Source organism: Egretta garzetta, unplaced genomic scaffold (genome assembly GCF_000687185.1).
Source record: "Egretta garzetta isolate BGI_Z169 unplaced genomic scaffold, ASM68718v1 scaffold119, whole genome shotgun sequence".
Lineage (NCBI taxonomy): Eukaryota > Metazoa > Chordata > Aves > Pelecaniformes > Ardeidae > Egretta > Egretta garzetta.
This window is the reverse complement of record NW_009260794.1, coordinates 107,983-121,332: the sequence shown is the minus strand read 5'-3', so window position 1 is coordinate 121,332 and position 13,350 is coordinate 107,983. Positions and strand designations below refer to the sequence as shown.

General features: G+C 50.4%; 1 protein-coding gene across 1 annotated transcript in view; it reads right to left on the bottom strand.

The window, feature by feature from the left end:
* The window catches only part of LOC104133344 (olfactory receptor 14C36), a 9,887-nt gene extending 2,790 nt beyond the window's left edge, over positions 1-7,097 (bottom strand). Inside the window, exon 1 of the mRNA XM_009646736.2 lies at positions 6,198-7,097. Coding sequence (XP_009645031.2) covers positions 6,198-7,097 — 900 coding nt within the window. The remainder of the gene's footprint in view (positions 1-6,197) is intronic.
* Positions 7,098-13,350: the final 6,253 nt, after the last annotated feature.

Here is a 13,350-nt window from a genome sequence, read left to right as displayed (position 1 = left end):
CAATCACGAGCCCATCTCTATGTTCCATCTCTTCCTTGATGACCTGAGGTGTCATGGGCCCACCGAGCTAGAAACACTTCACGCTTAATGTTGCCAGTCCAGATCCACCTGAGCCACTTCAATCTTAGCAGCCTGATCCACCTGCTGGTTGTTTTGATGTTCTTCAGTGGCCTGACTCTTGGGTACATGAGCATCTACGTGACTTTTACAACCAAGTTCTCTACCTGGGCAGCAATATCTTGCCACAGTGCAGCAGCCCAGATGGGTTTGCCTCTGCGCTGCCAGTTGCTCTGCTTCCATTGCTGCAACCACCCCCACAGGGCATTTGCCACCATCCATGAGTCAGTATAGAGATAGAGCATTGGCCATTTTTCTCTTTCAGCAATATCTAAAGCCAGCTGGATGGCTTTCACCTCTGCAAACTGACCTCTCCTTCAGTAGTCTCTGTGACTTGTCATGTAGGACTACGTACAGCAGCCTTCCACCTCCGATGCTTTCCCACCAAACGGCAGGACCCATCAGTGAACAGGACACATTGCTTCTCATTTTCTGGCATTTTATTGTACAGTAGGGCCTCTTCAGGATGTACCACCTCCTCCTCTGGCAATACTCAAAAATCTCTGCTCTCTGGAAACAGTGATAGTCCATGATTCCATGATTCTGGGTGCTACTGGAATGCATGTAAAGGACAATGTAATTATCAGGCACAGTCAACATGGGCTCACAAAGGCAAAGTCTTGTTGAACCAATTTGAGATATTCTATAACTCTATGACCCTATGACTTGTTCCTTCAGATTCCTCTCAGCTTGCCAGCTGAAGCTCTGAACTTCAGGAAGTTAAAAGCTTTTCTGTCTTTCAGTAGTCTATTTGTCTCCTTAGACAATTCTTTAATTACGTTTTTCTCTCTCTTTTATTTATCTACCAATTTAAAAAAAAAAATCTCCTAAGATTATCTCTTGCAGAAAGATGATCTCATTAGAGGCAGCTTGTACTTAGCATACAGCTGAGGAGTGTGTGTTATTGTTTATAAAACCGGTCATGCTTGATTTTATTTCCTGATAAATAGGAAAAATTCTTTTGTGCCGGTGTGCATTCAGTTCTCTAAGGAGAGCAAGGGGGAGATGGCGCAATGGAGCTGTAACACCCAGCTGCAGGCTTCAGTGGAGAAGTCTGAGGCAAGGAAGAGTGATTCATTCATTCAGATCATTCCTTCCCAGGTGACCAAGGACAGAAATGGTGAGGCTGGGGAGGTGAGGAGCAAAGTTGTCTATACAGTGTGAGACCTCAAGGGATGGTTTTTCCTACTGCTTGAAACCTCCTCAAGAAACTCTCTGCATCAATGTCTACTGGAGAGTGCTGCAATCACTACTTTGGTAGATTGAAACATAGTGGAAAATTCCCTTTAAAAAGCAAAACCCCTTCTTTATTAAATGCTTATTGAAATCCACCTCTTGAACTGCACTATGAAATTAGCTCTACAAGGCTTGGAGAGCTGAAGAAAATTAAAGGAAGAGACATGGCTCATTATGGCTTTCTGTATTTTAATAAGCCCCAGGGTGTATTTGGTGCTGAGTCCATGAAGCTCAGAAACTGAGAGGTTGAAAAAACTGTTCAAGAAGCCAGAAGTAAAACTCAAAGTACCTTGAAGCAGTAATGGGCCCCAGTGAGGGCCCTTACTGACAGAGCCTCCCCAGGGACTCGTTAGCGCAGATAATTGGAGGCCATGATTGCAGGGAGGCAAAGGCACTTTTCAAGTGGATGTAATGGTGAGAAAAGCCTTGCTTTGTTTAATAAATCAGAAGGGCCAAGCCCTGATCCACAGGCCCTGGGAAGGCAGATCCTGTCCCTCCTGTGTGGCTCAGGGCTCTTTGTGAGGGCAGTGGGGTGTGAGGGTGAGCAATGCCAAGTGTAGGAAAATTCTCTGACCCCTCCTGGCCTCCCCAAGAAGGGCTGAGGAGGAAACCAAGAGCAGAGCCTCCAGATCCAGTTTCTCCTGGTAGGCCTCAGTGGCAGATGCAACTGTCCTAGCCAAGGGGACAAAGACCTTGGTCTTATGTGGCCTTTCAGCCTAGACAGACCTCTTGGCCATCTTAACTGCTGGGTGTCCTACACTGTCCCATGCCTGCAGCTCTTTCCTTTCAGGCTGTAGACACCCATCTTGCTTTACCACCATTTCTCACCCTGACATTTCTAGACCCTCCCTGATGTCTCTCTACCCATTGCTGGCTGTTCCTTGAAAGACAAAGCCATGGGCTGATGCAGACTCACTCTGGGTGACCACTCACACCACAAGGATACCCTCTGTGTGAGACTTTTATTCATCACCTCATGTATGAACCTTGTGAGCTTCACTTTGAGGACGTTTCCCTCTTTTCCAACTACCGAGAAAAGATCCATCAGCTCTGAAACCACACTTCTAGCAGTTGCATGGTACTACTGTAAAGTTGTGAGCCTCCATATCACCAGGCTAAAGCAGCCCAGGTCCATCAGCTTCTCCACACAGGCCTCAAAACCCATCCTTGCAGGACTCCTCTAGAACTTCTCCAGTTCCTCCCCATTTGTCCAGACCTGGTAGCCCCACAGGAAGACATACGAGTCCAGATGTTGCCACACCAGTACTGAGTCAAGGTGGGTGATTACTCTTTTTTCGTGGCCATGCTCCCCTATATGCAGCCCTGTTCAGTTGGCCTTAGTAACTTTGAGCATGTGCCACTCACCCATGTGCCGTCCCTTGGAACGCCCAGGCCCTTCTCCTCAGGGTCACTCCTGAGCAGTTCAGGTCCCAGCCTGACCTCAGGTTTGGGGTTATTCTACCCCGCAAAAGCACTTGACACTTCTCCTTCTAAAACATCGTGACATGAGGCTCCTATTGACAACTTTCCAGAATTTCTCCAGGTGCCCCTGGAGTGAAGCACCAAATGAGGGTACAAAGGAAGCCAAACCAGCACCAGGGAGGTAAAGAGAGATGGGCTGTTTGCATGGGGGGTACAAGGATGGTGTCGCAGATGGGAGGGCGAGAGAAGCAAAAATATACTTTATGGATATAAAGCAGTGAGGTAACAAGGTTCAATGGTAAATGCAGCCGTTGATTAACAAGCTCTGATAGCAAGGTACGCTTGGTTATTGACTGCATAGAGGACAGGGTCAGACAAAACTGTTAGGGAGAGCCTCTCATTGGGTCATGAGGTTCAGAAAGGACCCCCTTGCTTTCTAAACTCCTTCTTCAGAGGGGAGTCCAAGGGCACCTGGATCCAATCCTAGTCCCAGACTTGGTCAGTGGTTTATACCTAAAGGTATGTGAAATCAATCCTTTATATCACTTAGCTAAGGTTTCAATGTTTACCATGCTGTTAGTCACTGTTGCAGTAAGGAATCTCTCAACCTCAAGGAGTAACCTTGAGAGGGGTCCCTGCTTGAAGGGGAGATCCTGGCATACAGCCCGCTGCCGTGCAGGAGAGCTCAGAGGGCTCTTGGGCTGCTCACGATTGATGGGGGTAAGATGGCTGACTCGTTGTCATGTTATCATACCGACTGCAGATGTTGGTTTCTTCCAAATTAAATTTGAATGAGACAATGACCAGCACCGTGGTTAGGTGGACACAATGCCATAAATCAGACCCTGGCTATTGTGTTGTTATCTGTCTCCCCCGAATCCCCTTGGAGATGGATGCATCCACCACGACCACCACTGGTGGTTCTTTCTTGAGCAGCCTTACGGGAACAGGTCAGGTGAGAGGTGTGGGGCACAGTGCACACCACCACACCATGTTCCTGCTGCTGGCCTATCACCTCCAGAGACAGAACTGACCTCACAGGCCCTTTACCAGCCATGTGCTTCCTACTGGATTGGGAGTTTCTGAGACACAACTGACCTCATAATACCATACCCATCCATCCTGCTCCCTACGGCCCAGGGCCTGACCAGAGAAAAGTATGCTTGTTTCATCAAATTTATCAAAACTATTTCCTACTAGTCATTTGAGTGGAGAAACATTCTTCACAGGAACTGCTGCATTTCTGTTGACACATTTTATAGCTGTTCTGCCTTTTTTAAAAATGTTTTTTTTTATTTCCACCATACATTCTGTCTTCATAAACCTCTTCAAGTGAAAGATTCACTGAATCATAGAATAACTCAGGTTTGAAGAGAGCCCTTAACGTCACCTTGCCTCACTCTCCTGCTCAAGGCAGGCTGAACCAGATGAGGCTTTTCAAGGCCTCCATCCAGATTTGCATCATCCACAAAGGAGCTGGAAGTGTGCTCCAACACACCCTACAGGAGGACGATAAAGACGTTCCACAGTGTTGGCCCAAGTCACTAAGGGCTGCCACTAGGAGCTGCCTGCTCAGAGGACTTTGGACCACTGATGACATTTGGGCCTGATTGCCCAGCCAACTTCCCTCCCAACATCCACTTCTTCAGCCCAGACAGCACTAATCTGGTGATAAGGACACCACGGCAGACCATGCTAAAGGCCTTGCCAAATTCCATGTACACAGCATGCCTTTCTTTCCCTCTGCCCATTCTGGTTCAGAAATCCCTTTGTTGTCCTTCAGGTGCCTGGAAATGGCTGCAGGAGGATGTGTCCCATCCCCTCCCCAGGGATGGATTAAGGCTGACCAGCCTGTAATTCTCCCAATTCTTGTTCCTGCCCTTCTTGAAGATGGGATTGATGCCTACCTATTCCAAGGTCCTCAGAACCTCTCTGATTGCTCTGACCTTTTTGAAGGCACAATCCAGAATCATGGGCAAGGGTGACATAGCAAACAGGACCACTTGTAATGAGCCTGTCCAAGGCATCTGAAATGAACCTCACTGGGCCAGTGGGTTTTTTTCCTGACATCATACAGAGAAATGTCAGGGTTCAGTCAAGCGTCCACATCTGAGGTTAACTTGTGCAATCCTCATACACACAAGGGTGTTCAGAGATTGGATTAGTTCCCTGGCACATGCAGAGGCAGTGAACTGGTGCAGTTCTAGTGTCGCTGTGGCCTCCTGCTGCCTTTCCCAGAGTCTGGAGGCACCTCAGCCTTGCGCTGTTTCGCCCTACTCTGCACTCATCTGAGATGACCCTGGCATGAGTTATGGACACAGGGCCCTTGGTTCAAGGAAGCACATCCCAGTGCTGCATTCAGGTGTTTTCCCACGGGATGTTACATCAAGTGACCTCAAGGCACTGTCTGTTCCACAGGCCTTCATGGATCCCCAAGGAATAGCTGATGGCATTTCTGCTCACTTGGGTTCCTCTCACCTCATGTACGTGATGTGCATGCTTACATCTCATCTGTACAATGCAAATGTGGACTTCTGACCTACTCATTCAGTGTCCTTCCATGGAGGGACAAAGAACCTCTCCAAGCTGGGCTGAGGGGCCAGAGCATGAAAAGGTGGTTGTGAGGGGCCAGTGCAGGATGATTGCCCTGGGGCAGCTTCCCCAGGGTGTCCAGCAAACATGGGCACAGACCAGACCCTGCTCTGCTGGTCCTTCAGGTCTCTCGCAGGAGGCCTGGCTATGCGAGGACACTGCTGTGTGACCCAACCCTGCACACTCTCATTGGTTTGCTGTATAGTGGTGTTTTCATCTGCGGGATGTTACCTTGGGCATGTTCTTGAGAGAAGCTTTGGAGGAAGACTTAAGCCTTCAAGCATTGCCCTGAGGAGATTATCCTTCTTTATGGAAATGCTGTTATGGAGGCCAGCTCTGCCCCCTCTTTGCCAATTTCCTGTCCCTGCCTACAGCCACAGGACTACCATGCAGCACAACTGTGACCAAGCAGCAAGAGTATTCAGGCCTTACTCCAGCACATTTGGAAAGAGAAAACTCTGGAAGATGAAGCGCTGGTGCTCCCTGGCAGTCCTGCCATGCTGGGACTCTTTTCCCCACCAGCCATACACACAGGAACTTCCCTGCAGCTCCTAAAAGGCATTGGAGGAAGGTTCTCAGGAAAAATAAAGTTGATGCACAGCCTTTTAGTTTGTTTAAACACACAGAGAGCAGGGCTCATCATTTACACATTTACTTGGTCAGGACAGCAAGGCAGAAAATGAATTAGAAAGGGGATGACAACATTGTCAGAAGTAAAAAAAACCGCCACCATGAAAAAAAAATCACAGAAGACAGGCTGGGCCTGCAATGATTTACATTATAACTGTTATGCGGAAGAATTTTATTGCTTCAGAAAAACAGCGAGTTACCAGTTTGCACACAGCAGCCTGGAGCTCCTGGCTCCTCATGCTGTAGATGAGGGGGTTCACTGCTGGAGGCCCCACTGAGTACAGCACTGCCACCACCAGATCCAGGGATGGGGAGGAGATGGAGGGGGGCTTCAGGTAGGCAAACATACCTGTGCTGACGAACAGGGAGACCACAGCCAGGTGAGGGAGGCATGTGGAAAAGGCTTTGTGCCGTCCCCGCTGAGAGGGGATCCTCAGCACGGCCCTGAAGATCTGCACATAGGACACCACAATGAAAACAAAACACACGAAGCCTACATAGGCACTAAACGCAATAAGCCCAACTTCCCTGAGGTAGGCATCTGAGCAGGAGAGCTTGAGGATCTGGGGGATTTCGCAGAAGAACTGGTCCACAGCATTGTCATGACAGACTGGGAGGGAAAATGTATTGGCCGTGTGCAGAAGAGCGTAGAGGAACCCACTGCCCCAGGCAGCTGCTGCCATGTGGACACAAGCTCTGCTGCCCAGGAGGGTCCCGTAGTGCAGGGGTTTGCAGATGGCAATGTAGCGGTCATAGGCCATGATGGTGATTAGATACAGTTCTGCTGACGTGAAAAAGATAACCAGAAAGACTTGGGCGGCACATCCAGCATAGGAGATGGTGTCCCAGAGTGAATTGGCCATGGCTTTGGGGATACTGGTGGAGATGGATCCCAGGTCAAGGAGGGAGAGGTTGAGGAGGAAGAAGTACATGGGGGTGTGGAGGCGGTGGTCGCAGGCTATGACGGTAATGATGAGGCCGTTTCCCAGGAGGGCAGCCAGGTAGATGCCCAGGAAGAGCCAGAAGTGCAAGAGCTGCATCTCCCATGTGTCTGCGAAGGCCAGGAGGAGGAAGTGGGTGATGGAGCTGCTGTTGGACATCTGCTGCCTCTGGGCGCTCCTCATAGGAGAAAAAGACAGTGACTTGTTAGGGGAGACTTCTCTGAGCAAAAGCACAGGCATTTCCCATGTCACATTCAGACATCCATTTCATTTTCTAGGAGAGCTTCCTTCAGCTGCAGCACTGGTTGGCGCTGGCCAAGAGTGTGATGAAGAGCAGGGCCTCTGCCCATGGGCTCTTTTTAAGTCATCCCTAATCTGCAGAAGTGGGTAGGGGCAGGGACCGGTCCTGGTCAACTTTGTGAGATGGAACCCCTCGCAACACAGAAGGGTCTGTCAGCATCCGTACCCCCACTGCTAAGGAATGGGAATGGTGAAGGGAGTTCAAGAGTTCTCGGTTGTTTTACAGTCCCCACCCCATCTCCCCTGGCAAGTATGCTTGGACCTTGGGAAACTTCAGCATTTCTGCTGCACTCAGGAACAACACAGTGAGTCCTGTGAGGCAAGAGCAGAGTGAGGGCAGCTGTCTGTCCCTGTTTCTGAGACGTGGGGTTACCACATTCCCATATTACCTTTCAAGACCACCAAACACTGCTGAGAGGAGAGGGACCCTCTACAGACTGCTAAATGTGTCACACTTTCTCAAGGTCTCAGCACCCCACTGCTAGCTATATACACTCATGCCTTATTTCTCCAAACCAACATCATTTCCACACTCATAGAGGCTTTGTGCTCCTCCTGGGTTGTTACGATAAAACAAAGGTGCTATGGGACAGGTTTGCATCCCTGAAGGCAGCTCACAGCTTGGAAGGACACTTCAGTGGTATAGCCAAGTGTCCTAACAATATCTCAATGAGTAAGAGTCAGCTCATATTCCAGCCCCACCAACTGTAATGCCCAGAACTCCAAAGGTACTGGGCACTCTGGAACACTTGTTCCAATGGACACACCTGCATGTGGGGACCCACAAGAGCAGTGTGTGACTCAGCAGATGAAACTGCCATCCTAAAAGAACCTTGCAGCAAGAATGAAATTATAACAAAAATAACACAGACCAGTGGAGACACAAGCAAAATCCAGTGCAGGTCTGGCTCAGAGAGGCCAGGGCAGAGGCAGGGGGCCCCCAGGCAGCATTACCCCTGCCCCAGCTCTGCACGCCACCTCCCAGGCACCACCATTGCCGGGCAGCTGCTCTCAGCCCCTGGGCTCTGCAGAGGGAAATGGCCACGGGGCTGGAGAGCTGCCCGAGGGCTCTGCTGGAGCTCTGGCTGCAGAGGAGCTGGTTCCCACCTTGGAGCCCCCAGCCCTGAGGGCAGAGGCTTTTCTGTCTGGGAGAGGAGGCCAGGGGGCTTGCTCAGAGGAAGGGCTTGGCATTGGAGGGGATCATAGAGAGCTTTCTGAATTTTCCCTCCAACAATGTTTCCCTGATCATACCTCTGCCTGCTGGCAATTTTCTCCTGGAAGGTGTTTCCCTGTCCAATGTCTTTTTCCTTTTCACACTCACAGATCCCATCCCAATGTCTGTGCACTCCCCCTGGCCCTACAGAAACCTGCCTGCTTGCAGGGAACTGAAAGGATACATGTCATTGTTTGCATTTTGGAAAAATGACCAGTCAAAACAAGCAGAGGAGTGGCTGAAAGCACATTACGAGTCTTCTGCCAGACATACTGACCACTCAAAGTTGCAGTTCAGGAGCCTCAGTGACTTGTTAACACTTGAGAGCTGCTTTTCCATTTGTCCTTCTCCCTTGCCCTCACAGCCCACTGGAATTGGAAATTTGAAAGACAGACTCAGGAATCTCCTTAACTTTAAAGTAATCCCTGCCTTGATCTTCTCCTTGAGATAACCCCTTGGGAATGTCCTGGGGGTGATGTATAGCTGTGAGCAACCCTGGCCCAAGAAGCACCCTCTCACCAGCAGGACCCTGCCTTGATGGGGGTCACTCCTTCCACCCACACCTTCTCCCTGCAGAGCCCTGGGGAGCTCCCCGGGCAGGCTGAGTGCTGACCCTGGCAGGCGGCAGAGTCCCTGCCCCAGCACACAGCCCCCTGGGGTGCAGGGACCCTTCTGGGAAGGACAGCCCTGGGCACCCCTGCCTGCACACCCACCTTCACACCCTGCTGCCCTCCCTGGGGGAAGGCAGCCATCATGCCCTGTCCATCTGATGGTGCAGCAGGGAAGCCCTGCTCTGCAGCACATTCTGATCCTCTGCACCAGAGAAACTCTGAGGGTTGTACTTACAGATCCTGTGTTCTGCGGGAAGTGCCAGGTTTAGAAGACCCCTCAAGGAAACACAGCTGCATCGCCCTGCAGCCAGAGACTTACAATAGAAGGCTGCAAAGAGTTATCCCAGAGTGAGCTCTCAGCATCCTCCCACCCCACTCTGCCTTTAACCTCTCTCTGCCTCACTCCTCTCCCTCAGTGCCTGCAGGCAGTGCCCTCAGCCCTGCTGTGCTTTGCAGAGGAGCTGCTCCTGGGCAGAGCTGTCTCTCAGCAGCACTGCCCACTTGCCATCAGCTCCCTCCATCCCAGGAGCCCAGCCCAGCTCAGCAGCAGAGGACCAGCCCAAGGCAGCACTTGCTCTGCCCCCTCGGGGCTCCCTCCAGGTGTCCCTGGGGCTGCAGGGGAACCTGCTGTGACACAGGCTGAGGTCATGATGTTCCCTCCCTCAGCTGGGGAGTCATAGAATTATAGAATTGTGTGGTTGAAAAGACCTTTAAGGTCATCAGGTCCAACCATACTTGTCCACTATTAACCATGTCTCTATCCACCCTATCACCATGTCTTTTAAACACCTCCAGGGATGGTGACTCTACCACTTCCCCTAGTAGCCCATTCCAGTTCCTGATAACACTTTCAGTGAAGAATTTTTTCCTAAGATCTTATCTAAACCTTCCCTGAACAACTCAAGGCCAACTTCTCCTATCGCTTCTTACCTGGAAGAAGAGACGAACACCCACCTCACTACAGCCTCCTTTCAGGTAGTTGTAGAGGGCCATAAGGTCTCTCCCCAGCCTCCTTTTCTCCAGGCTGAACACCCCCAATTCCCTCAGCCTCTCCTCGTAAGACTTGTGCTCCAGACCCCTCATCAGCTTTGTAGCTCTCCCCTGGACATGCTCTAGCAACGCAATGTCTTTCCTGTGGTGAGGGAACCAACACTGAACCCAGCATTTGAGGGGCAGCCTCACCAGCACCAAGTACAGGGGCATGATCACTGCCCTGCTCCTGCTGGCCACACTATTCCTGATACAAGCCAGGATGCCGTTGGCCCTGTTGGCCACCTGGGCACACTCCTGGCTTATATTCAGTCGGCTGTTGACCAGTACCTCCAGATACCTCTCTGTCAAGCTTCTTTTCAGCTTTTTTTTTTTTTTCACAGCAGCTTTTCTGCTCTGCACCCTTCCAGCCACTCATCCCCATGCCTCTAGTGTTGCATGGGGATGTTGTGACTCAAGTGCAGGAACTGGTGCTTAGCCTTGTTGAACCTCATACAACTGGCTGCAGCCCATCAATCCAGCCTCCCTAGGTCCCCCTGCAAAGCCTTCTTACCCTCAGGCAGATCAACACTTCTACCCAGCTTAGTGTCATCTGCAAACTTGCTGAGGGTCCACTAAATCCCCACGTCCAGGACGTTGATAAAGATGTTAAACAGAGCTGGCCCCAGAACTGAGTCATGAGGGACACCGCTTGTGACCGGCTGCGAACTGGATTTAACTCCGTTGACCACAACTCTCTGGGCTTGGCCAGCCAGCCAGTTTTCTACCCAGCAAGAAGTACACTTGTCCAAACCATGAGCAGCCAGTATCTCAAGCAGAATGCTGTGGGAAACAGTGTCAAAGGCTTTGCTGAAGTTCAGGTAGACACCATCCACAGCCTTTCCCTTGTCCTTTCCTTTGCCTTGCCTGGTGCCAGCATCAGACTGACAGGCCTGTAGTTCCCCGGATCCTCCCTCTGGCCCTTCTTGTAGATGGGCATCACATTTGCCAACCTCCAGTGAAAGGAAACTGCCCCACTCATCCAGGACTGCTGATAGATGATGGAAAGGGTCTTGGTGAGCACCTCTGCCAGCTCCCTCAGTACACTTGGTTGGACCCTGTCCAGCCCCATGGACTTGTGTGTGCCTAATTTGCCAAGCAGGTCACTAATCATTTCCTCTTGGATTATGGGAGCTTTGTTCTGATCTCTGTCCCTGTCTTCTGGCTCAGGGGGCTGGGTACCCAGAGAATAGCTGACCATACTCTTCAAGACTGAGGCAAAGGCGGCATTAGGGACATATTTATAGAAACTTTTTTATCTTTCACAGAGTTGACCAATTTAAGTTCTAGTTGGGCTTTAGCCCTTCTGATTTTCTCTCTGCATGACCTCACAACATCCTTATTGTCCTCCTGAGATGCCTGCCCTTTCTTCCAAAGCTCATAGACTTTCCTCTTTTTCCTGAGACCCAGCCAAAGCTTTGTTCAGCCAGGCCATTTTTCTTCCCCGACGGCTCATCTTTTGGTAAATGGGATGGCCTACTCTTGTGCCTCCAGGATTTCCTTCCTTCTTGAAGAGAGTTCAGTTTTCTTGTTGTCCTTCACCCTTCAGGATTGCTTCCCAAGGGACTTTGTCAACCAGTCTTCTGAGCAGTCCAAAGTCTGCCCTCTGGAAGTCCAAGGTGGCAGTTCTGCTGACCCCTCTCCTCCTGCTAGAATGGAGAATTCTATCATTTCATGATCACTGTGCCCCAGGGTTTGCTGCTTTTGTGGGCACCTCATATCTCCTTGAGAGTGCCATCTGACCTCCACTCCAGAATGTCCTTGCTCAGGTGCAAAGCTTTTGCATGCACAAGGTCTTGGGTGCTTGGTAGCAGGTTTTCCTCTTCTATGTCTGCTCTCAACCCAAATGTGCCAGAGCTGAGGTGCTGCCACCCAGGCATGCACCAATGCTCTCAGCCTGGGGCATGGACAGGAGGAGCTGGAGCTGTGTGTGCAACCTCTTAATTCCACTTCAAGGGACTAAAAGTTGAGATTTGTTGGGCCAGCCCAGATGGCTGGGGTGCTGTGATGGTGGACATAGGATGATTGTAAGGCCAGAATGATCAGGAAGTGGTTGCCATCAGTGTGAAGGAGCTGCTTAGATGTGTGGAGCTCCTCTCTGGGATGAACAAGCTGCTGAGCCCTCGTGGGAGTGTGTCAGAGGAGAGGCTTGGTAAGGGTGACTTTGTTGTGAGAGACAAAGAACCTGCTGTGGACTTTAATTCCCCTGGCATTCACCGGAAGGGGACCACAACTATATACAAACAGCCCTGGAGGTTACTGGATGCTTAGGACACAGATTGTGACACAGATCTTTAGAGCACAGCTGCCAGCTTGGGCAAGAATGGTGATGCTCATCTGCATCTGTTACTCTCAAAGAAGGAAGAGCTGGGCATGGATATGAAAGCTGGTGTCAGCCTTGGCTGTCATGGGCATGGAATAGTGGGCTCTCACCTCCTGAGGCGAAGGAGAAGAGAGTGCAGGTGCTATACCTCAGAGGAGCAGACTTTGGCCTGGTCTTGTGACTTCTAGTGGGGGGCGGTCCACGTGAGCAAGACAGAAAGGCAGCAGATCTCCATACAGTTGGTCTTCAATGATGGAGTCTTACAAGTATGAGACTCTGCATAGCAATAGTCAGGAAAAGAAGCAGAGCTATCAGGAAAGAAGCTTGGGGAATCGGGAAACTCATGGGGAAGCTCCATAGAAAAAAGAATACACACAAGAGGTGCATGCTAGGATTAAAACAAAAGAGATCAGAAATATGGTTCTTTTGAGAAAATCCAGAGCTCCTGTAGAGCTGATGCTTGAGAGGGACTTCAAGGGCACAATGATGAGCTGCTACTACTTGAGGAAGAGTTAAAGAAGAAAGGAAGATAATGTGTGCCCACTGATGAAACCGCAGAGTAGTATAGGTAGGTATGAGGTACTCTTGGCCTTTGTATTCCCCAGAAAGGTCTCCCAGTTCCGTGTGCCTACAAGGCAGAACCCCAGAAATCCAGCAGTGTGTTGTGGTTTAACCCAGCTGGCAACTAAGCACCATGGAGCCGCTCGCTCACTCCCCCCCTCCCTCAATGGGATGGGGGAGAGAATCGGGGAAAAGAAAAAAAAGTAAGACCCGTGGGTTGAGATAGAGACAGTTTAACAGGAGAGAAGAATAACAATAGTCATAATAATAATGTAAGAGAATGTACAGAATATACAAAACAAGTGATGCACAATGCAATTGCTCACCACCTGCTTACCGATGCCCAGCCTGTCCCGAGCAGCAATCACTCCCTCC